This window comes from Asterias amurensis, chromosome 9, assembly GCF_032118995.1.
Source record: "Asterias amurensis chromosome 9, ASM3211899v1".
Lineage (NCBI taxonomy): Eukaryota > Metazoa > Echinodermata > Asteroidea > Forcipulatida > Asteriidae > Asterias > Asterias amurensis.
In genome coordinates this window covers 5,927,162-5,953,753 of record NC_092656.1, presented here as the reverse complement: position 1 = coordinate 5,953,753, position 26,592 = coordinate 5,927,162, and the positions used below count along the sequence as shown (strand labels likewise).

Genomic DNA, 26,592 nt, shown 5'->3' with positions numbered 1-26,592 from the left:
CCCCCCCCCCATCTCCAGGGTGAAAGCAGAGCCAACAGGCAGACATGTAGAACAGTCTGCTCTGCCTCTATCAACAAGCAACTAGATCAACTGCCATATTTCCCAAGAAGACTGTTTTTGATCTGTTCTACAAGTTATACAAGCATGTTAAGGAGAATGGTGGATAAAGTGTAGATTCGTGACTAGAATGTACGAGCCGAAGGCGAGTACATTGTAATCCTGAATCTACACTTTATCGTCCATTCTCTCACTTAAACTATTTCCCCAATTGGTTATATTTAATTAACAGTTTCAATTGTTTGGGTTTCTCAATAGTAACAACACTGGTTATTCGTATACGTTAACAAACGACGGTTGGTCACATTTTATAAATATTTTACTTCATATAGAGGCATTCTTTAGTGCTTACAACTTATCGGGTACATCGTCAGTTTACTCAGCTAACAATAAATTGTGTTACTTAAAGTGATTTTTCTAAACTGGAAAAGGTTTTTGTAAATTGAAAGATAACATATATTCAGCTAGCCAATGATTTGTTGCACTTCATCCTACTTTTGGAAAGACAGTAGTTAATAAGTTGAACTATATTATAATGAAAATACACTCAACTGTAGATTATGTTACAAATCTAAACTCAAGTGTAGATTCATAACGAGTCTACAGTCAAGTGTAAATCTACACTTTCCACAATAGATTGACGTCACAGAAATAGTTTAATGGCTGTTTATTGGATTTATTTGTTAGCTAGTCGCTTGTTTCTGCTAAGCACAGATAAATCTTGCTTAGCTGAAAAGGCAAGGTGAAAGCAGAGCCAACAGGCAGGCAGAAAGCAGTCTGCTCTGCCTCTATCACCAAGAAACTAGATCAACTTCCATATTTCCAAGAAGACTATTTTTATCTTCTGTACAAGCTAAACAAGTATTGGCTGTGTGTTAGCATAACTTGTTAGAAGGGCCCAAAAGGCTGTAAGCACAAAAACTTGCTAAGCACAGGAAAGTATTGCTTAACAGCTTACCAGCCAAAATCACATTAAGTTAACATTGTTGTGACTGGTGCCCCACTTAATATTTGCTTAGCAAAGAAATTTGTCAAGCAATAAATTCTGCTCAACAGCTTTATAAATTGGGCCCTGGTCACCGGTTTCTGCTAAGCGCAGAACAATCCTGCTCAGCTGAAAAAGGTTACCAGACATATACGCTGCTGATGACTAGCGTCGTGCCAAATGTGAGCTTCAGGAAGAAACTTACTCAAATATGAAATTGGAAAAGATCAGTTCTCTTGGCTTGCTGAAAACAGCAATCAAGTGAAATTCTGACCCAATGTTTTTAGGACATTGTACAAGAACCACCTTTCATGCCTGACAATGTCTCCCAACCGGGTGCCCTTTAAAAAGTTCTAAAAGGAGGTGCCCTTCACTGTTTATCATTATTATTATTATTATTTTTTCGCCAAATGTCAAGGCACAAGTACAAAATGAATTCATTGCACAGAATAATAAGTCACAGAAATCAGACTTAAAAAAACAATGTATCCAGCTAACCAGCACAAGAAAAAAGTGACTTGTGAAAGTCAACCACTCCTTTAAAACAAATTTCCTTCTGATAAAAAAAAAAAAAAAAACAGGTTTTGATTGAAAACCTCTTCTTCGAAAGTGAAGTGAACAGATTTCTTGTAGAGAAGTATACCTAGGGGAATAAGCACGTGGAAATGTACACACGTATACTCCTGGCTAGATGTGAATTTGATTTCTCAAGAGATGGGCTGAAGACATGTCTGAAATGCTATTGTTGCTAGTAAATGAACGTACATAGCTTAAAAGCTTCGGAACGTGTGGAGAATTTCTAACGAAAATATTCTCAGCGAAAAATTGTGATGCTTTGCAAGGTGGTGGAGGGAAATTGATATCTGTTTGTGGTAGAAACAACCTGGGACATGACATGTTTATAAAAGAGCCACAGAGCCTGGACTTCCTAAAGACACGTTTTCTACTCAATCGTCTCTGAATGTGGTGCATAAACAATTATTCTCACAAGTTTCCAGAACATCAAGTAAAATTATATCTGAAGTTAAAGCCAGTGGACACTTTCGGTAAACAGTATTGCCCAAGGCCCACACTTCGTGTGTCACAACTTATATATAAAATTACAAACCTGTTAAAATTTAGGCTCAATCGGTCATCGGAGTCGGGAGAAAATAACGGGGAAAACCATCCTTGTTTCCGCACGTTTTGCCATGTCATGACATGTGTTTACTATAAATCCGTAATTTTCGATGTCGAGAATTGATAATTGTTTTAATGTTTTCTCAAAAAGTAAAGCATTTCATGGAATAAAAATTTCAAGAGAAGTCTTTTACTATTACCTTCTGTAAACACTGTAAGTTATTTGTAAATCTGTGAACTTTTATTTATTTTTTTCTGTTCAGAAAGTGTATAATGGCTTTAACTCAATAATTCCGCATGAAGTTATTCTAAAAAGGTTCAAACGAGATTCTTCAGAAGCTTGACTCTTCTAACAACTGAGTTGGGCAAGAAAAAAAAAATGTTTTTGAAAATAGGAAGGAGGGTTATGGGTTGGGGTTTTTTCTTTTTAAAAGCTCGCCCGACACATTTTGAAAGACAACAAGCTTGGGCACTTTCCAAAAAAGGTTTTTATGAGATGTTAAAAATAATCCTTAATTATTTTTTGGGGGGCCTAAATGTTTTTCTTGCAAGAATCATATCCGATAACAAGAGCAAGTTCTATCTAACTAAAAAAAAAATTGTAATACAATTATATATTACCATCATGGTTCCATGACAAGTTGGTGACCAGGGATTCAGTCTTGAAGCTCCCAGTTCGATACCACTGGTACTCTAATTTCTGCAAGGAAGAATACAAGAATTGTAATATTTTTAGTCATGGAATAAAAAGCCTGGCAAAGGGTCGGTATATCTAACTGAACTGCTAGCCTTGCGCATCATGAGATCTGAAATGATTATCTTCTCTTTCAACAAGTCAACAAGTTGTAAAAGACCATCGTGGCCAAATGTTTAGACTGCAGGACTTCGAAGAAAGATTAAGTGGGTTTGAATCCTACTACTGCTAACCACTGATTTCACAACGACTAGACTCTCTGAAATTTTTCACTTTTTTTCCTCAAAAAAAACTTGCCAACAAATGTAGCTGAAACTGCTACCATGGCTACAGTCCAGTCAGGTAAGTTATATTACATTCATGTTTATTCACAGTGAGTAGGTGTTAATGTCATGGCCAGTAACTTGATCTACAAAAGGTATCAAAACCCTTCAAAAATAGTGGGAGCGCGTCAGAACCAATTTTGGTAACACCATGGAAACACAGACTCCATTTAGCCACAGCTAAATTCTATGACTGGTCACTGAACCTTACAAAACCCTTCAATTGTGCATCAACACAACAGATCCCCCTGTTGATCGGGTAAATCTTCACGCTGCATTTGCAGAGTGTATGGAGCACACTTCCTGCCCAGTCCACTCTGGCGTAAATTCAAACACGACCTTAAAAGGTCTGCCGACAGAAACGCGAGGAAATAACCCATCGTTACTTAGGCATCAGCTGGCCTCTTTGCATAAAACATCCCCCACTAATGGGGTGTACAGTCTTCCCATTAACAACCAGGGGGCGATGTACGTATGGCTTTTTGTACATCACGGTCAGACAGCAACATGCAAAGCTGTTCCAGTTAAATTATTGGCAAACCACTCAACTAAAACAAGACTCAAAATGCACTTTGCATACATTATGGCATGACAATAATTATGTGAATGTGTAATTGTAAGTACGTATGCATTGTTGGTCTGGTAGACAAGTAAATTTGCTGGAAATTATAATCTTTCACGTTAACGCTCTGGGTTGAACAAAGACACAATTGATGAGAATGGGATTTGAACCTGCGACCTCCAGATAAATATGCATGCGCTCCAATAACTGAGCTATAGCCCCACATGTATGTTGCCGGTCTCCCTATTTTGTGGATATCTTTGGGGTTTTGGGTTTTGGGTTTTTTTTTTATGCAAGTCGCCTGACACACAAGGCCTGAAGGCCACTTCAAGGTGTGGGCTACAATTATTTTTTTCCAGAGGCTGTTGCCACCTACTCCTAGGGCTGAAAAAGGGTTACCCCTTTCAGTCCATACGAATGTAGGCTTGGGTATCATCAATTCGAAGCCTGGCCGGTACAGCAGACAGCCATACAACCTGTTACTCCCAGGGATCACACCCAAGCTTACAATACAACCTGGGAAGAAGAGGGATCACCCTCGAACATATTGTCAAAATAGGGAGACCACCAACAGAGGGCTTGAAAGCTCAGTTGGTTCTAGCAACAACGGGTTAAATAAGGTAGCTCAGTTGATAGAGCACCAGCATGTTAACCCGAAGATCACAGGTTCAAATCACGCTCTAGCCAATTTCTTTGTCAATAATGTTTAAGGTTTTAACTTTACTTTTTTGATAACTGTCTAGCCAGATTAGTATATACGAGATAGCCTAGTTAACGGCTATGACTTGATCACCATGTCAACATGCATTGAGGCAAAGGATTCCCATAGCAACACCCTTAGTAACAGCCGTAGCCGTAGCCAGGCATTGCCTCAGCTTGCCATTTCAAAAGTCCAAATTGGAATGAGAGAATACATGAATTATCTGAGCTGGCAGTGCTCCAGCCAAACCACTTTGATCAGAACTTGCTTTTTTTCCCAGCAGAATATTTTGTCGGCAAACACTACACATAATCTCTAAAAGTCCCCATGTTTTTCAGGAAAAGCTGTTTTTACCGCTTTCATGAGAAGTCTTGAAGTAAAGTCAAGGATGTATGTTCCAGGACCTGAAAGAGTTTTGTAGCCCAGACTATTTCATGATTTCTCCCGAGGCCCCGATGACCTATTTTTAAATGTTTCGGTGGGAATCTCTGCTTCTACGAACGAGTTTTTAGAGCTGTTTAATCATCACTTACTCTAGATCCTGTTTTAACTCCCATCTAGTGTCTACTTACATATGAGCTTTTCTTGAGTGTCGGCACTTGGGGGGTAGGCTCGAAGATGAAAACTTGATTAGCGAAGGAAGCAGCAATCTGAGGTTGAAGGGAAAACAAATGTATGCATTAAAAGCGAATATTTAATTACACAAAAAAAACTGTTTATATTTTGTGTAGATTCAGTACAAATGATGTAACATGTTATTCTTGTATCTGGGATAAACAATTTTGTTCACCCTTACACCGATGTGTTTTAATTAAGAACGGTTTACTCAAGGTTCGAACTGCCTCCGGCAACCAGGCTAGGCTTGTGCCTTGGGTTCAAATCCCACCCGAATGATTTGCCTGTGTTTTTTTTTCCCCCACACAACTTGGGAATGTACTTACTGAGTATACAAGGTATACAGTGCTTAACACACATCGGTGTAATGGTAAAACAAATTATACAAAGGATGAAGTTTTCATCCCACAAATCTAAGGAAATAATTTTTGTCAATATTTGTAACTTTGTTTCAGTTTTAAAAATGGACAGCATTCTCCTGTGTTTCTTTCACTTTGTGGTGTTGGGTAGAGGATAGGCTGGATTTCTTATGAATGTTTTATTTAAAATGTTGGCATCCTTCTTCCTCAACTGCATGCATAAACACATTGCACTGATGTAATAGACCGATCCAGTAGGCTTCGCCCACGACGCATGTGTGAGCAAGAACACGCGGGGCTCTCCAATGCCTTTCCGCCAAGATACGCGCATGCATGTCAGACCTTAGTGTCAAACCTTTGTTGCGTTGTGATTGGTCAATACGCAATGGGGCGGAGCTTAATGGATCTGTCTGTTGTGAGGCCTTGAATTAACCCATGGCACCCACAGCAATTGCCCTGGTGCCACGTAATTTTGCTGCGGTGCCCTTGGAAAAACTTGGAAAACAAATTAAAATATTCCTCATAGAGTTCCGATTTCCCTCATATTATTTGCTTTGACCCTTTAAAGGAACATGTTGCCTTGGATCGGGCGAGTTGGTCTATAAAAAGCGTACGAACCCTTTTTTATAAAATGCATATGGTTGGAAAGATGTTTTAAAAGTAGAATTTAATGATCCACACAAGTTTGACTCGAAATTGCGTGGTTTTCCTTTTACTGTGCGAACTAACACGGTCGGCCATTTATGCGAGTCAAAAATTTGACTCCCATAAATGGCCGACCGTGTTAGTCAACGAGGTAAAAGGAAAATCGTGCAATTTCAAGGCATGTTTGTGTGGATCATTGTATTCTACTTTTTCAACATCTTTCTACCCATATGCATTTTATAAAAAAAACAGTTACAAACGTTTTTCAAAGACCAACCCAACCGATCCAAGGCAACGTGTCCCTTTAAGGCCTGAAGTGCCTGATTATTTTTTTCTTCCAATGGCACTCTACTCCCAGACTTGGCTTACCAGGATTGAACCTCCCTGATATTGTATTATGTCATGCACGAATATATTGAATATTGAATTGTATACAATTGTATAAACGTGCAAAAAACGTGCCTGTTGCAGATTTTGTTTAATTTATCGAAAAACACTGTTAACCCCATTCCAACAAATTCTACATCACGCTTCAGTATTCTATCAACAAATTTGCTCTGACGTTAATCTAACTGACCGACATTTTATCTAGAATGCTGGGAACGACAGGGTAATACTCTACAACAACAAAATGGAAGAATATTGCCACAATTGAAACGCTCTAACACCATGAACACAAAGGTAAATTTCCTTTCTAACAGTGTCAATTTAATAAGACAAAATAAATACCGTCGCATGTATGAGACCTTGGTGACCAAATAGCTACATACAATGGAGTGTATCTGAGTACACCTACATATATGTGTGTAGTGTGATCAATAAAGCACTTAGTTATGTACAAATTGCTTCGTTAATTATTCACAAGCTAAAAACTGCACCATGCCACCCTTACCGATACGTCTGACGTTATTAATTTACTTTATTCATTAGTGTACAGCCACAATCATGGGTACACAATTTTATCGTGTTCATTTTATGGAGAACAGTTTGAAAACCACTTTTATCTCATTGTTATTTTAGATAAAGTTTAATTTTACATTTGCTGTGTCAAATCAATGATGAATAAAAAACGCTTAAGTTGGTCGAATACAAGGGTCCAATTTCATAAAGACTGTAAGCACAAAAACTTGCTCAGCACAACAACAAAAAAGGTTGCTTAGCAAAAATAGGTTACCAGCCAAACACCGTTCAGATACCATTGCTGTGACTGATCCCCCGATCAATTCTTGCTTAGCCAAGAAATTTGCTAAGCAGAATTTGGACAGCGTTCATTCACATTGTTTTGACCGTTTTTTTTATGACAAATTATTATAATATTATCAATTTTATAACAGGTGACTCATTTTAAGGTGACGGTCAAAGGAGAATCACTGTCGTTGCTGAAATCAAAAATTGAAGAGATGAGTCTCTTATGATGGAGTTTGGAAGATGAATGATCACTAGTGTCTTTCAAACTGTCTTAGGGAGGCGCTCAATGAGACGTCACGCTGAGCTTGGTCAAGGCTGTTTAGTGGCAGATTGCAAGATGAGGTTGTGAAAAATGACAGTATCTGTGGAGATCTTAGTTCTTGGATTTCATGGGTACTGTAGATCTCTACTTTAAAGGCACTGGACACTTTTGGTCACTACTAAAAATAATTGTTAGCAGAACAACTTACTTGGTAACAAGCAAAGGAGAGCTGTTGATAGCATAAAACGCTGTGAAAAAACAGCTCCCTCTGAAATAACATACTATTTAGAAAGAAATAATTGTTCACTAAAATATTAAAAGACAGCTCTGCAATGCTCTTACCAAGCAAGTTTTTCTGGCCATTAAATTTATAAGATACACCATCCCTATCTAAGGGTAGACAAACAAATTATAGACACATAAGGCTTTAACCTTATCACTTATCAAAGTTCTGATGTTTTATAATGTAACCAATTGTTGAGAGGAAATACCGCTTTCGATACATTATACATTAGGGCGAATTGTCGGGACATTAAATATTTTTCTGCGGAAACAAATAAAAAAAATTAACAAACATGTTTTAACATTAATAGTTAAAATTCACACAACCATCCCATTCCTTTATATATAAAATCAAAATCCATCTCCGCAATTTTCTCCCATCTCCCAGCCTCCCCTTCGTTTAAATTTCCCCACGCACCCCGACCAGATACTCTTATATTACCAAAGCAGCCACTCCAATTACAGGACTACAAGGCTTATGTCTAAGCCTAATCAATACATGAACCCACACGCACACAACACACGGCCAGCTTCATATCGATGGACAGCCAGCCAGAACAACCCTTCCAAACCAAACCGTAGACATCACAGATCCACCTCTTCTAACGAACTCTTCCCCCCCCCCTTGCTACAGCGTTTCATTTTAAATGTCAGGCCCCCTGAGCATGAGTGTTAAAGATAAGGTAATTACGTAGTAAATTTGTTTGGCCACACAGTTAACGAAGAATTCATCAACTCTGCATAATAATACACGTGCGGTGGTTGTACGTAAGGAAATTGTTTAGGGCATTGCAATAAGGAGGGCAAAAACAAAACCACAAAACTGAAGACTGCTCGGATCTGGCACAAAGAGGCCGCACTTAATGAAGGTTGCTTTGCTGTACTAGTTTTATTAGATAGGCCCTACCACGATTGGTTTTTGCCAATTTATGTAAAATCAGTCGTAGGCAATCTACATTGAAACAATTGATTTTTTTTTTCATTAGATGAGGAGGCGGTCTATTTTGCATCCTTGTGGGGAAATCCACAGTTTCGTAAATTGACCTTCGGAATTGGAACATAATGTCATTCTAAATGACACTCGTCTGTGTGACACTATGACATCCAAAAAACATGAATGTCATAATATTAGCTTCATAACAGCCCGAGTGTCACTGTGCGAAACTGACAGTTTTTTCCATGTTGTAGATTTTGGGCTCCCTTCTGACATAATTGTTTTCTCCCATTTTTGAGTGTAAGAGGTGGGTGGGAAACTCCCACACACCTTTAAAAAATAATATCCTTATAACCATTTTCAAGGATTTATTGTTTTGTTGGGTTTTTTTCTTTCAAGTTCTTCCTAAAATTTTTACATATCTCATGTATAAAATATTGCAGTGCAAAGAAATTTCGCCAATTTTTTTTATATATTTTTTTAAAAATCTGATCAGCAGTTCATTTCTGCATTAGTCAGTGTACAACATACAAGGTTTGTGCAATATGCATGCGTACATGTGCAATACAACTTAGAATTTAAACTAATTATGGTAATAAGTTACATCAGTAGACTTGGATATTGATTAAGTGTACAACGCACAAATATTTGTATACGTATTGTTCCTACTTGATACACACATGGGTATTCCCTACATTTGTTAAAACAACAATTGAAATTTATTTATGTTCATGTTTTTAAAGTGAATTCATTTTTTTTTTTACTTATTACAAACTTTGACCACTATTTGGTACACCAACATCAAATAATTCCTTCACACTTGTGCTGGCTGTAGACACAAATAACTAACAACAATGGCAATTGTTGCCATCATGAAGGTCCTTTTAATAAATCATTCACACCTCAACACATCATTACACAGTGTGTAAACACTCCGCCAGACATTTTTCTACTCGGGACTAATCTTATGCGGTTTGTAAATCATTTAGAGAACTTAACGCCACTCCATGACGCAAATGGGGAGGTTAAATTTCTACGTCATAAAACGACTGATTCAATCTGGTGTTTTAAAATGTCCTCAGCTGTCAATCCTGAGTTGGGTTTTATTTGGTAGCAAGTTTTTGAGAAAAGTAGTGAAAAACACAGAGCAATGTTTTTAGGAGAGTCGCGTAACCATTGACATGCTGGCAAGAGAAATTGTTATATTAGTTTTCAGCACCTCAGCAAGTAATATTTTGGGGAAAGCTTTCTACCATCATTATCTTTAAACTGTTTAAGTTTAATGTAAATCTGTGGACAATGTGTTTTGTGTAGTACAAAAAGTACCCAAACCCTTCACATATGTTTTACAGTGGTGAGCTGAATTATACATGTACATCATAGCATGTAAATGTAGCATGCAAAGAGAAAGGAACACAAAACAGGGTATAAACGGGACAGGGAAAGAATCACTAGTGGGGACCTGCGCGAAACTTGAAAACATGGGTTATGGACAAACAATGCAAGCGAAGAACATTGCCACTGCACGAGATTACGCAGTATTGGTTCAAGATATCACGATCTCATACTAGACAATGTGACAAGATAAAAAAAGTTTTACCATCTTTTACAGGACTTGGGAAAGTATACAGTGCTAACACACATCGGTGTATGGGTAAATATAAAATAAAAAAATTAAACGATAAATTTACTTTTAAAAAGGGATCAAAGAGGGTTAGAGCATGTAGGACGGGGAAAGGAAGGGGCACACAATGGTTCGTTGGACGGGAGACAGTGAAATTGACCACAGTGCGGAACTCTAGCGGGACTCGCGCGTAGCAAGGGTTTCCTGCTAGTAGAGACAATTAATAACATGCCCCGCCCCCCATTTAATTTATACCTTTCCATTCTCCGTAGAGCAGTCGATGCAGCCGACTTGGATGTTGCCTTGCTCTTCTCCTGGGATGATCTGCACCCTCTGGAAATTACTGGATAAGATAACGACGTCACATCCCGATGCATAGGCCTACCAGCACAAAGAAGAGATAATAAAAAAAAATAATTAGAACATTTTCAAATGATATTAAATTTATCAAATGGGTTTGTCGTTTTAGATTTCCAAATTAAGCTCTGCATAAATTTGTAAAAAAAAATATATATATCAATATTATATACCACAAGAGAGACTGACTGAGTAATTGTAAATCTATTTGGATTGAACAAAGACAAATTAACTAGAGGGGGACTCAAGGTCCACTTAAAGGAACACGTTGCCTTGGATCGGACGAGTTGGTCTATAAAAAGCATTTGAAACCGTTTGTTATGAAATGCATATGGTTAGAAAGATGTTTTAAAAGTAGAATATAATGATCCACACAAGTATCACTCAAAACTGTACGGTTTACTTTTTACGTCACGAACTATCACGGTCGGCCATTTATGGGAGTCAAAAGTTTGACTCCCATAAATGGCCGACCGTGTTATTGGACGAGGTAAAAAGAAAACCACGCAATTTCGAGGCATATTTGTGTAGATCATTGTATTCTACTTTTACAACATCTTTCGAACCATATGCATTTTATAACAAACGGTTACAAAACGCTTTTCAAAGACCAACTCGACCGATCCAAGGCAACGTGTTCCTTTAACCATGTCCACTTAACCTATTTGGGTACAAATAAAAAAATTAAAATAAAACACCCACAAAACAAAGAGAGATCACAGGGGGTTAGAGCACGGGGGACGGGGAAAGGAAGGGGCACACAATGGTTCGTGGGAAGGGGGATCGGTGAAGTTGGCCACAGTGCGGAACTCTAGCAGGACTCGCGCATAGCAGAAGCCCTCAGCTTTTGGTAGTATTAGTAAAAAGCATTTTGAGTTTGAGTCCCACTTAAGTCACTTTTTCTTTGTGTAAACCAAAAATAAAATAAAATAAAATAAAAAAATAAACATTAAAAAAAATGAGAGTTTTGGAACGCCCTTTGGGTTTGGAGAATGGTGAGCATACATGTAGGCCCCTGTATGGGGAAATGCTTCAATGTTCACTGGATCCATCACATGACAAATACTGAACTGGTGATGAAACCAAAACTATCTACTAATAACATCAACGTCTGGGACTAGCAGGGCACTCATACAGAAACATCAAAGAACCTGTCTCGCAGCTTAGCACCAGGGCCCATTGTCAAATAGCTGCAGAAGCACAACAAATAAGCTAAGCACAACAAAACAATGCCACCCAGAATAACATTACCAGCCAACATACCATGTCACATGTACAACCTGTGACTGGTATTAAGCTCATTGTTGTTAAGCAGGGATTTGAAGCACTACTGTCTGCTTTTAAGCAGCTCTATAAAATTGGGCCCTGGTCACCAAAACATGGAAGGAGAAATGGGGGGGAAGACGAAAGCTCAGTGACATCGGGGTGTTTCCAACGAATCCACCCAAACTTAATAAGGGATAATAATAATAATAAAGAAAACTTAATATAGCGCAGGTATCCGCCTAACAAAATGCGCTCATGGCGCTTGAGGAGGAAAAACAAATTAGGACTGTGGATTGTGCGAGTATAGTTGTTTGAACAGGTGAGATTTTAAGTTTGTCTAAAAAAGACCAAAATGGGCAAATCTCAATATGATTCCAGCCTCGGTCAACTAGAGAGAGAGAGAGAGAGAGATTAGACTCCGTATTATTAGTTATTACTTGCTCTTTGATTGTTTTACGAATAATGTTTCTCGCTTTAAAGCTATGGGACACTTTCGGAACAGGACAAAAAAAAGTTCACAGATTTACAAATAACCTACAGGGTTTACAGAAGGTAATGGTGATAGACTTCTCTTAAAATATTATTCCATGAAATGCTTTCCTTTTAGAGAAAACATTAAAACAATTATCAATTCTCGATACGGATATATTTTAAACACATATTTCAAACACATGTCATGACACGGCAAAACGTGCGTGAACAAGGGTGGGTTTTCCCATTATTTTCTCCTGACTCTGATGACCGATTATGCCTAAATTTTCACAGGTTTGTTATGTTATACATAAATTGTGATACACAAAGTGTGGGCATTTGGAAAATACTGTTTACCGAAAGTGTCCAATGGCTTTAACTCCACATTAATTTCAAATAACCTTGAAGTACATTTCCATACATGTCGACACAAGACGTACATGTATCAAGATATTAGGCAAGAGATTGGGTCCCTGCCAAAGTCATAATACAAAGAATGATCAGGCAATTTTCTCCACACTTGTTATAATTCTCATTAAGGGTGGACTCTAGAACCATGCCAATCTGTTACAGGTTTCCGGGGATCTGATTCGTGGGTGATTATCAGGAGATGGTCAACCCCCCCGAGGGGAGGAAGGGGGGGGGGCCGGGGATGAGTCGGAAGTGTACGTGGAAATAACGTGATTTGCTCAGGGTTTTGTTTGTGCTGCATGTTTACCGATGCATATACCGAGAGAGGACCGTGGAAGCCTCTTAGTCTTAGCATTAATCATTGAGGGACAGCATTGGTAGTAGTGGTGGGGAGCTGACTGGATCGGTGTCTGTGTGATGCAGTGTGACTGTATCACATTGACAGATCGGTTTTATGAGAGACTCCAGGGAGTTTTGAAGGCATGAGAAATGTGACTGCGACACGATGAAATCTCAAACATGATGTACTGCAATTATAGAGTACTCTTTTATTAGGACGCTGTCGTCCGACTGTTCGGCTATAAATCATGTAAACAAAGTGGGGGTTTTTTCTAGACGTACATGTAACAGGGAGCCAATTGACAAGACCGCAGGGCTTGCAGCTGAAATTTTAACACGACCAGAAATACAAAACTAGAATGAAAATGAGTTGGATATATAAATATAGACTGAGCCCCTGTCTTTATCCGCAAGGATAAAGACAGGTCCCAGCTTCTAAGATCCAGTGATTCCATTGGATACAATGATATTGGATAAACGAGCACCCATTATGCCCAAACAGTACACTACTGTCAAGTCCGCAACAGAATTTGACTGCGTATCTCTATGTGAAATAAATTAGGTCAATGGTTAAAACACACGCCAGTTTTTGAATGCTGGTCTCTGGCGTTAATCACGAGCCTCGGAATGGGACGATGTTCAGGCTAACATAAATGCAACGTGAGAGATCGATCTAATTTGTCTCATGGATAAGTATCATTTGATACTCAACAAAATTGACAGATAGTTATGAGAATAATGAGACTCATGGTCAACATTATACTTTAGAGTTATTATAAGATCTAGAGGGCGCACTGCACGGCCCGACATGCGCGTATGCGACCATTTTGTAAGTTGACAAATCAGCATCGCGTAGCGTTCAATCAACACAAACTCCAATGTGCACTTCATATTCAACGCACGTACAGTACAGAATAAAAATCCACACAAGTATGCCTCGAAATTGCACGGTTTTCCTTTTACGTCACAAACTACATGTCACACGGTCGGCCATTTATGGGAGTCAACCGTGCAATTTCAAGGCACATTTGTGTGGATCATTATATTCTACTTTTAAAATATCTTTCTAATCACATGCATTTTGTAACAAACGGTTTCAAACGCTTTTTTCAAAGACCAACTCGACCGATCCAAGGCAAAGTGTTCATTTAATAGATATATGCAGTTCATGTTATGTTGCCGATTTCTACACATGCTTGTTATGTAATTCTAGTATCTATTGAAAACTCTCATTGCACATGTGTTTCAGGCCTGAAATTACATGCAGGCCACAAAAACCATGGCCTCCGTTGCCCCTGGTCTTGGCATTGGTGCCCCTTCAAAAGATTCCTGTTGACATGCCTCTTGACTTTAAGATTTTCCAATGGAAGTGCCCTTTTTAAAATGAAAATGGCCTTGCCCTTTCAAAGATGAAATACCATGCCTTCTTATTAAAATAGAATGACTGCTTGGCAATAACTAACACCCACTATTAACCGACACCGGACACCGGACACCGGTCATAAATAAATTATGAAAATTCTGGTCTCGTCATGAAATTGCAAATCAAACAAAATTCAGCAAACAACTTATGAGACGACCTGTGTAGTTAGTGATTCACCAAGTAGTCATCATAATGTAATGACATGTACGAAGGCCTTGACTTAAAGGCAGTGGACACTATTGGTAATTACTCACAATGATCGTTAGCATAAAAACTTACTTGGTAACAAGCAATGGAGAGCTGTTGATAGTATAAAACATTGTGAGAAACGGCTTTCTCTGTAGTACAATGTAACTTAGTTTTTGAAAAGGTAATTTCTCAATCAAATATTAAAAGACTTCAGGCCTGAAGCTTTTTATTAGGAATCTGAAAGCACACACATTTATGCAACAGGGATGTTTTTTCTATCATTATTCTCTTGCAACTTTGATGACCAAAAGAGTAAAAATTTTCACAGGTTGTTATTTTATGTAAAATGTTGGGATAAAACACCAAGTGTGAGAATACTGGTCTTTGACAATCAAAGGTGTCCAGTGCCTTTGACCCATGGCGCCCACAGCAATTGCCATGGTGCCCTGTGCTTTTTTTTTGGCGGTGCCTTGTGCAAAGTTCCATTACAATTTGTACATTTTCCTCATAGAAGGAGGGGACAATGTAAAAAAATTGCTGTGCCCCATCATGAGCGAAATTCAATGCCTGTTTACTTCTGTGTACATGTATGTCTATCCAACTGCAGGTTGAAATGGAATCAAGATATTCTTTTGAAGGGGATGTACCTGTGCTATATGTTTGTAATTAATCCCTTCAAGTCCTGCTCTGGTAAATGTTCCTTTGTTCAACCCCAAATTATTATTGTACTTTAAAAAAATAATTACAGTCCTTTATTACTTAAAGGCAAGGTACACGTTTGGTAATTACTCAAAACAAATATTAACTTAAAAACTGACTTGGTAACGAGCATTGGAGAGCTGTTGATAGTATAAAACATTGTGAGAAAAGGCTCCCTCTGCAGTAGGATAGATTTTGAGAAAGAGGTAATTTCTCACAAAAATAATAAAAGACTTCTAGCTAGAAGTCTTTTATTCCTTTCTGAGAGCACATAAATTCGTCCAACAAGGGTGTTTTTTCTTTCATAATTTTCTCGCAACTTTGATGACCAATTTACCTCAAGCTTTTACAGGCTTGTTACTTTATGCTTGTGTTGGGATACACCAAGTAAGAAGACTGGTCTTTGACATTACCAAACGTGTACCTTCCCTTTAATCTAAAAACAACTCTTATAAATAAGCCATACATAAATACAGTTGCTTATTATTACCTTCCCACAGATGGCATTGATTTTTCTCAATCTAATAAGGCAGGGTTAGAAAACAAATTGCGGCGGAAACGTCTTTCCGACTTTCAGCGATTTACTCAAAGATTTATTCAAAGAAATCACAACTCTGTCGGGATAAATTACAGAGCACCAGATCATACATTTCTCTCGACCGCATGAAACGGAATGACACCAAAGGGTTGATTTTGAATAGGCTGGTTCCAGAGGGCACAGAAACAGTGTGTGAATAATGAATAAGTGAATATATTAAGTCTGAAAGAACACTAAAAATGTTGTTGTTTTTTCCAGCCTGTGTTAGGCTATGTCGCCATTTAAAGACAGTGGACACTATTGGTAATTGTCAAAGACTAGTCTTCACACTTGGTGTATCTCAACATATGCACAAAATAACAAACCTATGAAAATTTGAGCTCAATCGTTCGTCGAAGTTGCGAGATAATAATGAAACAAAAAACACCCTTGTCACACGAAGTCGTGTGCGTTCAGATGCTTGATTTCGAGACCTCAAGTTCTACACTTGAGGTCTTGAAATCAAATACGTGGAAAATTACTTCTTTCTCGAAAACTATGTCACTTCAGAGGGAGCCGTTTATCACAATGTTTTATACCATCAACCTCTTTCCATTACTCGTAACCAATTAAGGTTTTATGATGATAATTATTTTGAGTAACTACCAATAGTGTCCACTGCCTTTAAAGATTGGGCACAGATTGGTTCTTGTCAGCGTAATAAGGCTGATTTACAGTTAAAATTATCAAGAAAAATACAATGTGAAAAGTCAGCAGAATAAAGTGTCTTCTTGCTCAGAAAACAGCAAGAAATTGTTCATGTTATTTTCACAAGAACGCAAAATCTATTACTGTCCCTTTGTTTACTTCCCATACATGATCCGCTTCAGAGTTATATTATACCTTGTTTAACCATGGTTGAACCTTTATGTAGTTATCTACCATAGCGGTTAGTATTTATTTATTCGTCTATTTAGTGCTGTTATCCTGTTTTGTTCTGTCATCTTGTAACGGGCACATCCGCCACAAGCCTCAGCTTTTAGGATGATGCCTCCATTGATGTGAAAGTGGAAATAAATGTTATATTGATTGATTGATTGATCAAAGTTTAGCAGAGTGACAATAGGTACTCATGGGTTATAAACCGTAACTCTGGCTGTAGTCACATTCGCCAACAGACACCAACACTCAGAAATCTGAGAAACGATTCATGCGTGATTTAAATGTTTTTCAGTGAAAAATTATCCAACCATATTAATTTGAAAGGGAATCCTGTTTCAAAATAGTTCATACTATCGACAGCTGTACTGTTTCTCACCAAGCATGTTTTTATGGTCATTAATTTTTGGAGTAATAATTACCAAGATGACCATACCTATTTGAAAAGGGCATTAAAGGCACTGGACACTTTTGGTAATTACTCAAAATAATTGTTAGCATAAAAACTTACTTGGTAACAAGCAATGGAGAGCTGTTGATAAAACATTGCGAGAAACAGCTCCCTCTGAAGTAACAGATTTTTCGAGAAAGAAGTAATTTTCCACGAAAATGTTTGAATTAAATGATTTCGAGACCTCAGAATAAAATTTGGGGTACCGAAATCAAGCATCTGAAACCACACAACTTGGTGTAACAAGAGTGCTTTTTTTCTCATTATTATCTCGCAACTTCAACGACCAATGAGCTCAAATTTTCACAGGTTTGTTATTTTATGCAAATGTTGAGTTGAGATACACCAAGTGAGAAGACCAGGTCTTTGACAATTACCAACAGTGTCCAGTGTCTTTAATACAATCAAGGAAGAATCTGTGCAAATTAACGAAGGCACCATTACACTATAATTAAACACACAAAGTACAGGGCACCCACATCCAAACACAGCAGGTAATTTGCATTATTCCTCTTGAATACATTTTGGCTGACTTCCATTTTGAAGTTTTTATTGATTGTTATTCTTGTGTAAAAAGAACGATCAGTATCAGTATTGGTCCTAATCAGTATGTTTACATAACACCCTAAGGGGTATTTTACTCAAGTGTTTGCTGCCTAGAATTTTACGGTAGGTAAACGCACTTTGGTGTTTTCCTGTTTATATGTAAACAACTTTGATTTTATTGACAAAGTTGTACATTTGCACTTGCTTCTTCAAAACATTTATTGGGAAAAAAGGGAAATTTTAATAAAGTACATCAGAGCCTGCCAACTTGCATCTTGAATCAGGGAAATTTTGTTAAACAATCGGGGAGATATTTTGAACTACATGTACATGTACATGTATACACTGTTATTGTCCATTCAACATACTAGGAGAAATGTTTCCATAAATTCCAGAAATTCTCAAATTTAATCACCGAAACATGGAAAGATTGGTTTATTTTCAGGGAACTTTCTGCAGAATCAAGGAGAGTTAGCAGCTGAAATCCATTGAAATTTATTCAAATGGCATTTTATACAAAACACAACGATGAATGAACCAGCCCTTTCAAAAATGGCATGATATTACATTACAACTTAAAGGCAGTGGACACTATTGGTAATTACTCAAAATAATTATTAGCATATGATAAAACCTTTCTTAGTGACGAGCAATGGGGAGAGGTTGATGGTATAAAACACTGTGAGAAACGGCTCCCTCTGCAGTGCCATAGTTTTCGAGAAAGAAGTAATTTTCCATGAATTTGATTTCGAGACCTCAAGTTTAGAACTTGAGGTCTCGAAATCAACCATCTAAACACACACAACTTCGTGTGACAAGGGTGTTTTCTTCTTTCATTATTATCTCGCAAGTTCGATGACCGATTGGGCTCAAATTTTCACAGGTTTGTTATTTTATTCATATATGTTGAGATACACCAACTGTGAAAGCTAGTCTTTGACAATTACCAATAGTGTCCACTGCCTTTAAAGACACTGTCCACACCTTTGATAATTGTCAAAGACAAGTCTTCTCACTTGGTGTATCTCAACATTATGCACAAAATAACAACCATGTGAAAATTTGAGATAAATTTGTCGTAGAAGTCGGAGATAATAATGAAAGAAAAAACACCCTAATCACACGAAGTTGTGTGCTGTCAGATGCTTGGTTTCGGGACCTCAAAATATAGTTCCGAGGTTGTTAATACTTTTAACAGCTTTCCATTGCTTGTTACCAAATAAACTTTTATGCTAACAATTATTTTTGAGTAATTACCAATAGCGTCCAGTGCCTTAAAGATAAACAAATGTCTTCTTCTGAGTCACACATTATGACAAATGGATGAGGCAATTCTTCCACATGAATGCATTTCAAGCGTCGCCAACAGTTTCAAAACATCTCCAAAGAAAAAAAAAGGAACCAATCAATATCGCAGTAGACAAAATCTGTCACGTAATGCCCTTTGGTAATGTTTCAGAGTGTGGAATATCATTTCGACAGCTACGTGGGTGCAAAAAATTGATACAAGACAGCCCGGGGTCTTGCAGCCATCGCTTTATAATGATCAAATCTGAAAGTTAAAAGCATTCAGGTAAACTACCGGTTAAGATGTAGATGTATTTACGTACTCAAAGGAATCATACAGAATTGCATGGAGTAAAAAACATTGTTGTGTAATTTCAGTTGGAAAGCTTACTGATTATGAAGTTCATACTAGAAAAACAAATTCTTTGAAATATTTCCCTCTGAAATGAGGTCATAGTCGTGAAAGCTGTTCCTGAAAATCTATGATAACAGCTAATTTTGGTTATTTATAATCAAAATTATAAATAAGGAGAATCTGTAACAGTATTGTCCACATGCCCACACTTTGTGTATCACAACTTGTATATAAAATAACAAACCTGTGAAAATTTAGGCTCAATCGGTCATCGGAGTCGGGAGAAAATAACGGGAAAACCCACCCTTGTTTACGCACGTTTCGCCGTGTCATGACATGTGTTTAAAAAAAATTAATCCGTAATCATCAAGAATTGATAATTGTTTTAACGTTTTCTCAAAAAGTAAAGCATTTCATGAAATAATATTTCAAGAGAAGTCTTTCACCATTACCTTCTTCAAACCCTGTAAGTTATTTGTAAATCTGTGAACTTTTTTTTTGTTCTGTTCCGAAAGTGTATAATTATGGCTCTAAGCCAAATTTTCACCAGTTTGTTATTTCATGAATGTCGTTGACCGCCAAAAACATGAACACTGTCTACTCCTATTTGGTCAGTACTAATACTATCAAAAGGTAGACTTCATTGTTGAGTTTTGGAGGAATATTTTCATCGTAACAATCTGGCTTTCAATTTAAACATTTCATTAAATAAAGAAAATATTGCAAACTAAAAGAAAACACCAATTGACTGGGTTGTCTTTATTCATCTTACTATGGCAGGCTTGGAATCACACAAGCCACGTAGGCCATGACCTCCATAGACTGTGCAAGTCTCGCGAGAAATTGAACTTCCGGGACCATTGTGGTCCCAACCTAATGGAGTTTTACGTTGGGGAGATTTTGTTCTGCCAATAATTTTAGTTTAACATAAGTTATGACTCTAAAAAGTGAATACGTTCTTGGGAATGTAAAAATAAGTAATTAAAAACAGAAAAGTAAAATCAATTCAACAAATTAATGAAGAAAACTAAAAAAAAAACTTGACCTCCAGTTTCCGGTTTACTCTAAACAATTAGGAATATTACCCTATTGGCGTTCCCATTATCGCTGAACCTATGTGATGATCGCACCAATTGGATGTGATTCACAAACGGGGTGTATTAGAAAAACCATCCAGGTCGATGTCGAACAGCGATCCTCATCCCGATAAATGTATAATTTTTACGTTAATTTAAACAAAACAATTATTATGTACACGAATTAAAATAATAATTATACAAAAAGTACGTTAAAAATAATAATCTTTAAGAATTTTTTAACAAATAACAATTTCAATACAATTTGGTTTTGTACAAAAATATACTTTTTTTCGAATTAAGTTCTCGTTTTCGCTACATGCGAGACTTGCACAGTCTATTGCCCCTGGTATTGGCCTTGGTGCCTCTTCAAATGTTTCTAATTGACTTTAAGATGTCCCAATGGAAGTGCCCTTTGCAAAACGAAAATCGTCTTCGCCCTTTTAATTGTCCCTGGTCTTGGCCTTTTCAAACATGAAATTCCAGGCCTTCTATGGCATTTGCCTTTCATGTTTAGTATGCAGACAGTTAGCCGGGTCATCTCATATCGCATTATGAATCATTAGTTTTGATTAATGCGCATTTTATTTTTAGAATTGTTTATCTAAATGGTTGTGGTTTTGTTTGGGAAGGCTCTTCCTGTGTGCAGTGATTATGTACAAAGCTGTTTGTAATTTACTAGAATGCAATATGTGATCACTTCCTATCCACACGTTACATCTGTATACATCATGTAGTGTACTGAACAGCATCATGTGTGATGTGTCATTCAGAAACTACACACGTACTTGATCTGTGGGCTCATGGATACAAGATTGCATACACTATGCACTGTCAACAAAAACTGTCATAACAAAAACAATGTATTGAGCATAGAGATAAGTTGGGACATACATGAGCCAGTTTGGTGCTGTTTTTATTTTACATTCTTGAAACCCAACTGGGCTCAATTTCATTTTGGGTTGGGTTTACATACAATCAGGACTCAGGACTTACCAAGACTTTGTACAAAAACTGTTTGAGATGATTATTCAAATAAAAAAAACAGGGCATTCAAATCAAAACATGGTGTCCAAATCAAAACAGGGTGCCCACATCAAAAACAGGGTGTCCAAATCAAAACAGGGTTTCAAAATCAAAACTGGGTGCCCACATCAACACTGGGCATCCAAATCAAAACAGGGCATCTAAATCAAACAGGGTGTCCAAATTAGGCCTGGGCGAATTATTCGAACATCCGGTTACTGGCGAATAGGTTTTTCTATCCGTATACCTATTTATAAACCGGATAGTTCTGTAATTACAACCAAGTAACCGGATATTCTTTTAATATCCGAATATCCGCGGACGTCGGGCGACAACTGATAGGAATGTTTTGTCTGAATCCTTATGAAACTTCTATTGAGACAGCATAAAACAGCATAAATTAAGTATTTAACTATGCTCACCTCCGTGAAGAGTTAAAACAGTGACATTTCTGACGTAATTTGTTCAAAGATTACGAAAGTAGAGTCAATCACGATCAAAAGAAAAAGCAAATCGCCATCTTTAAATTAGATCCAGTTATTTTTATGAACACTGTCTAAAACTAATATCAATCCGCCCATACGATCTCATTCACAAACGAACAGCGCCCTCTAGCGGCATTTTTTTTCTTCTTTTAATAGCGCCCTCTAGCGGCGAAAAAAACTATTCGAATATCCGGTTAATTTCGGATAGTTGGCCAGCGGTATCCGAATATCAAAATTTCACTATTCGCCCAGCACTAGTCCAAATCAACACGGGGTATCTTACAGATGGTTTTCTAATACCATGCATGTAGTTATCCATTGTCGGCTTCTCGAACACTATTTCAAACAGTCTACAGAATAACAGAATAACAAATCACTTGAATAGCCTACCAGAGGGCAAGGGCTTGTTCAATTTGCAAAGTGTAAAGGGGCAACAGCCATGACCAAAAGCCAGTGGCTTTTGTGTCATTCCAATGGAAAGAAGCATCCCTGATCACCAGCACAAAACGGTGGCACCCCAGTCTATTAACTACTATAATAGAGAGGCTATAAAAATCCTGATACACAACAATGACCACACAAGACATTGACTTATTCATCAATGACATTGGTTAACCCATCCTACTGGAGAACCCAAGCAAGGCTAATCAAGACAACAGTTCAGAAGATTAATTGTTATTAGGACCAGTTGTCTATTAATGGCAAGTGCCACCCTCCCCCCCCCACCTCCTTTTCAGGCTCTACCTTCTTCTTGCTCCAGCGCACAAGAAAGACTGACACGCCTGAGTGAGTCAACCTTGAAGCCGTAATTCCTTACATTATAAATATTATATAATATTTCTAGAAGGCCTAATGAAACCTGTGGTGTAGGCCTGAAGACAGTATTTAAAAAGAGGCTGTTCAAAGACATATGTACCTGTGGTGACTTAGCAAAAAAAGCAAAACAAATTATGGGCACCAGTTGCAACAATGTAAATGACTCAGGGCTGTATGCTTCGTTTTTGAAAGGGCAAGGGCACCAAGGCATTTTCTTCTTGGTAAAGGGCACCCTATGATGAAATTGCAAGTTTGTACTGGAGCATTTTAAGGGCACCAAGGCAATGACCAGGGGACACGGAGGAAATCGCCTTCGTTGTGAAGTATCAGGCGTGCGTTAAAAGTTATGGAACTTTGGCTGGAACCAGTTTCTTTTTAAAGCAAGATTTGTTTGTGCTTAGTATAAAAAAAAAAGTTATGCTTACAACACAGGCTTTATGAAATTGGGCCCTGATGTGTAGGCCTAATGAGAGAGAGATCTGCAATCAAAGTGGTACGATTATGCTACAATTACTTTGAAATCAATAGCATTTGGTGAATGGGTAGGAGGTGGCCTGTACTGTGGTGATTGAGGTGAGTGAGAGCCAAACACGGTTTATATTGACAGCACAATTTTATGGGCTAGCAAGGATTAAAATAAAAATAAAAAAAATTAAAAAAGCGATCCACATGCAAGGCTTTTTAGTAATTGGGACAGGATTTGAAAGGGGTGGTCCACAGAGGTGAAAAAAGGGCAGGGAAAATATTGATCATTTAATTATAAATCTAAAAGAAAGAAAAAGTGCAATGGCAGTCAGTTTTGGCACAGGCTGTGACTGTTTTTTTTGTTTTCTACATGTTATTAACCTTTAATCTTCTAGCTTGCCAGGTTGACATGGCAGTCAAGATTACTTTAATTCAAATTTTAAATATTCCTCCATGAACATACATACTCCTGCTGACCATCTGACCATGCCGACAGGACAGGCAACACTCTAGTTGCGATAACGTAACCCTCCTCCCGACGCTCCCCTGTCGAGCGGCCTCCTCCCGACGGTTGCGATAACGTAACCCTCCTCCCTCCCTCCAGCCTGGCGGCCATCGGGAGGAGGGTTACGTTATCGCAACTAGCAACACTAATATTTAATAATGGCTAAGTAACAATCATACTACATTGGCCTACTAAACTTTATTTAGTCAGAACTTTCCGCCCATATTTCTACACACTACGTTCATCTCAGGCCTGATACTTCACGGAGGCAATGAAGGCGAGGATAACTTTCCGTATGGCGGAAAAGGGATATATCAATCAGGTAAATTAGATACTATATTATTTTATTTCGATTGAAAGGTGGTGGCGCCATACGGAAACTTTTCCGAAGGCGATTGCCTCCATGTCCCCTGGTCATTGCCTTGGTGCCCTTGAAATGCTCCAGTACAATGGGCAATTTCATCATAGATAGGGTGCCCTTCTTTACCAAGAAGAGAATGCCTTGCTTGGTGCCCTTGCCCTTTCAAAAACGAAGCATACAGCCATGCATACTTATCTACATTATACAACCTTCCTACACCACATTCACAATATCATAGAATACACAGAAAAAAAAACATTCAATTCATTGTTTTTGTAGGCTGACCAGCTGACTGTGTTTGTGTGTATTGAATTTGTATGCAAGTCGTCATCCACCCAGCATTTTCAATATTCTATTTTTTTTTTAGCTAATCATGAACATTTTACATGTTTAGTTACATTTAAGGTGATCGCGTTCGTGCCATCAAATACTAATACAATGCATGCATCACTGCGTGTAGAAAATTCCCATCAACCAAATGAAAAGACTAATTAAAGAGAAAATTAACAGTGGAGGCGGGGTCACAGAATGCATGAAATAACCGACCGCTATCCGACCATAGCTCAACCTACCGTGAATGGAACCCCCTCCACATATCCAACGGCAAAGCAACGATCGCCAGGATTGACAGATCCTGTGAGCACTTGGTGACGATTCATTGTGAGTTTTGCAGATGAATGATGAACATTTTCACTGGATAATGGAAGCTCTTCGAGTAGCAATCTCTAACGTTACAAGCAGTTTTGCTGCAGTTGGATCACGAGAATTACTGGCAATCAGACGGCCATGTTAGTGGCTGGTACCATTCGCCATCGTCAGAGAGTACAGCACTTGTGTCTATGTGATAACAGCGATATGGGTGCCGGGTACCAGTGATAATGATGATTGGATTTAATTAGACTTTCTTCAGTCTGGTCTTTGCTCTACGGTGATATTAAAAACAATTGCGGCTTGCATTCATTGCTAATGGTTGTGGAGCCGGTTACGTCACTTGAGTGATTAATCATTGCTCATTCACACATTTAATCACTGTCATGCTGTACCTTATTTTGAGTCTTGAATTTTAAAGTTTAATTTTTTTTTTCTGAGCAGCCTTGTCCCCCTCTCACTTAGAACCTGTCTGTCACTGTGACAGTCATCAATTGAATAATCAAGAAGTAACAGAAGAAGTTATTTCTTCAAGAAGTAACAGAATAAGTTATTTCTTTTATTTGTTTCAGTTTTACTTTTAATGCGAGTGGTGGGCCGAACTATGTGTGGATAGTTCCTACTTCTAGAACTCATGAGGTTCGTTCTAACCCGAACGGACCCATTAGGAGTAGATAGCTCCCTGGCCATTACCGGTTCGAAGTAGCGGCTACAGCTACGGCTACGGCAAGACTTCTGCGTCATCATATTTTTTATTGTGGTTATAAGTCGTAGCCGGCCCGAAGCTGCAGCGGCTAATTACATCCAGTAGGGAGTACCTTGGGAGTACAGAGTCTGTCCCGCAGAAGCATTCTAGCGCCCTCAATCATGTTTTAGCAAAGCTGTGGGCAATGAGGATGGGTCCTATTATATCACAAACCCGTGAAAATAAAAGCTCAATCTATCATCAGATCCAATAACAAAATGTAGGCAATCCAAATTATGTCAAGATAATTGATTGTTTAATGCTTTATTCGGTCTGTCAAAAAGTAATAAATTACATATTTTTGCCAAAATTGTAAGCAGCAGTTTTATTGTAAAATTTTGACAAAAAACTGACTACTTCATCATATAGGGTCAGTACAGCACTTTGATTCAATTTGGGAAAATGTTTTAAAAACCACAATAAGTCCAGCAATTTGATAAAATAACATCCAGCAGTTTCATACAATTCGGGCGAATATAATGAACAAATCACAGTAGGTAGGTCCTACTTAGATATGAATGTCAGGGGTGACTTTGTAAGGGGGAAACTCCGTAAGGGGGTAACTTTGTCAGGGGTTGACTGTGTAAGGGGGTGACTTTGTAAGGGGTGACTATAACTTAGTAAGGGGCTGACTTTGTAAGGGGTGACTTTGTAAGGGCTGACTTAGTAAGGGGGTGACTTTGTAAGAGGGTGACCTTGTAAGGGTGACTTTGACAGGGGCAACTTTTTCAGGGGTGAAACTGAAAAAGTTGCCCCTGACAAAGTCACCGGGGCGACTATGTAAGGGGTGAATTTAGAAGGGGCGACTTTGTAAGGGGTGACTTTGTAAGGGGGTGACTATGTAAGGGGGCGACTTTGTAAGTGGG

General features: G+C 38.1%; 2 protein-coding genes across 3 annotated transcripts in view; both read right to left on the bottom strand.

Annotated features, from left to right (window-relative positions):
* Positions 1-11,346, bottom strand: part of LOC139941842 (serine/threonine-protein kinase ULK3-like) — a 181,249-nt gene extending 169,903 nt beyond the window's left edge. The window contains exon 1 of the mRNA XM_071938469.1: positions 11,322-11,346. The gene's annotated coding sequence lies outside the window, so the exon portion shown is untranslated. The remainder of the gene's footprint in view (positions 1-11,321) is intronic.
* LOC139941841 (dmX-like protein 2) overlaps positions 1-25,113 on the bottom strand; it is a 77,516-nt gene extending 52,403 nt beyond the window's left edge. For both annotated transcript variants that reach the window (XM_071938466.1, XM_071938467.1), the window contains exons 1-4: positions 24,906-25,113; positions 10,605-10,730; positions 5,013-5,090; positions 2,783-2,861 (exon numbers count right to left, since the gene is read on the bottom strand). In XM_071938466.1, coding sequence (XP_071794567.1) covers positions 2,783-2,861; positions 5,013-5,090; positions 10,605-10,730; positions 24,906-24,992 — 370 coding nt within the window. In that variant the 5' untranslated portion in view covers positions 24,993-25,113. The remainder of the gene's footprint in view (positions 1-2,782; positions 2,862-5,012; positions 5,091-10,604; positions 10,731-24,905) is intronic.
* Between the last annotated feature and the right edge of the window lie 1,479 nt (positions 25,114-26,592).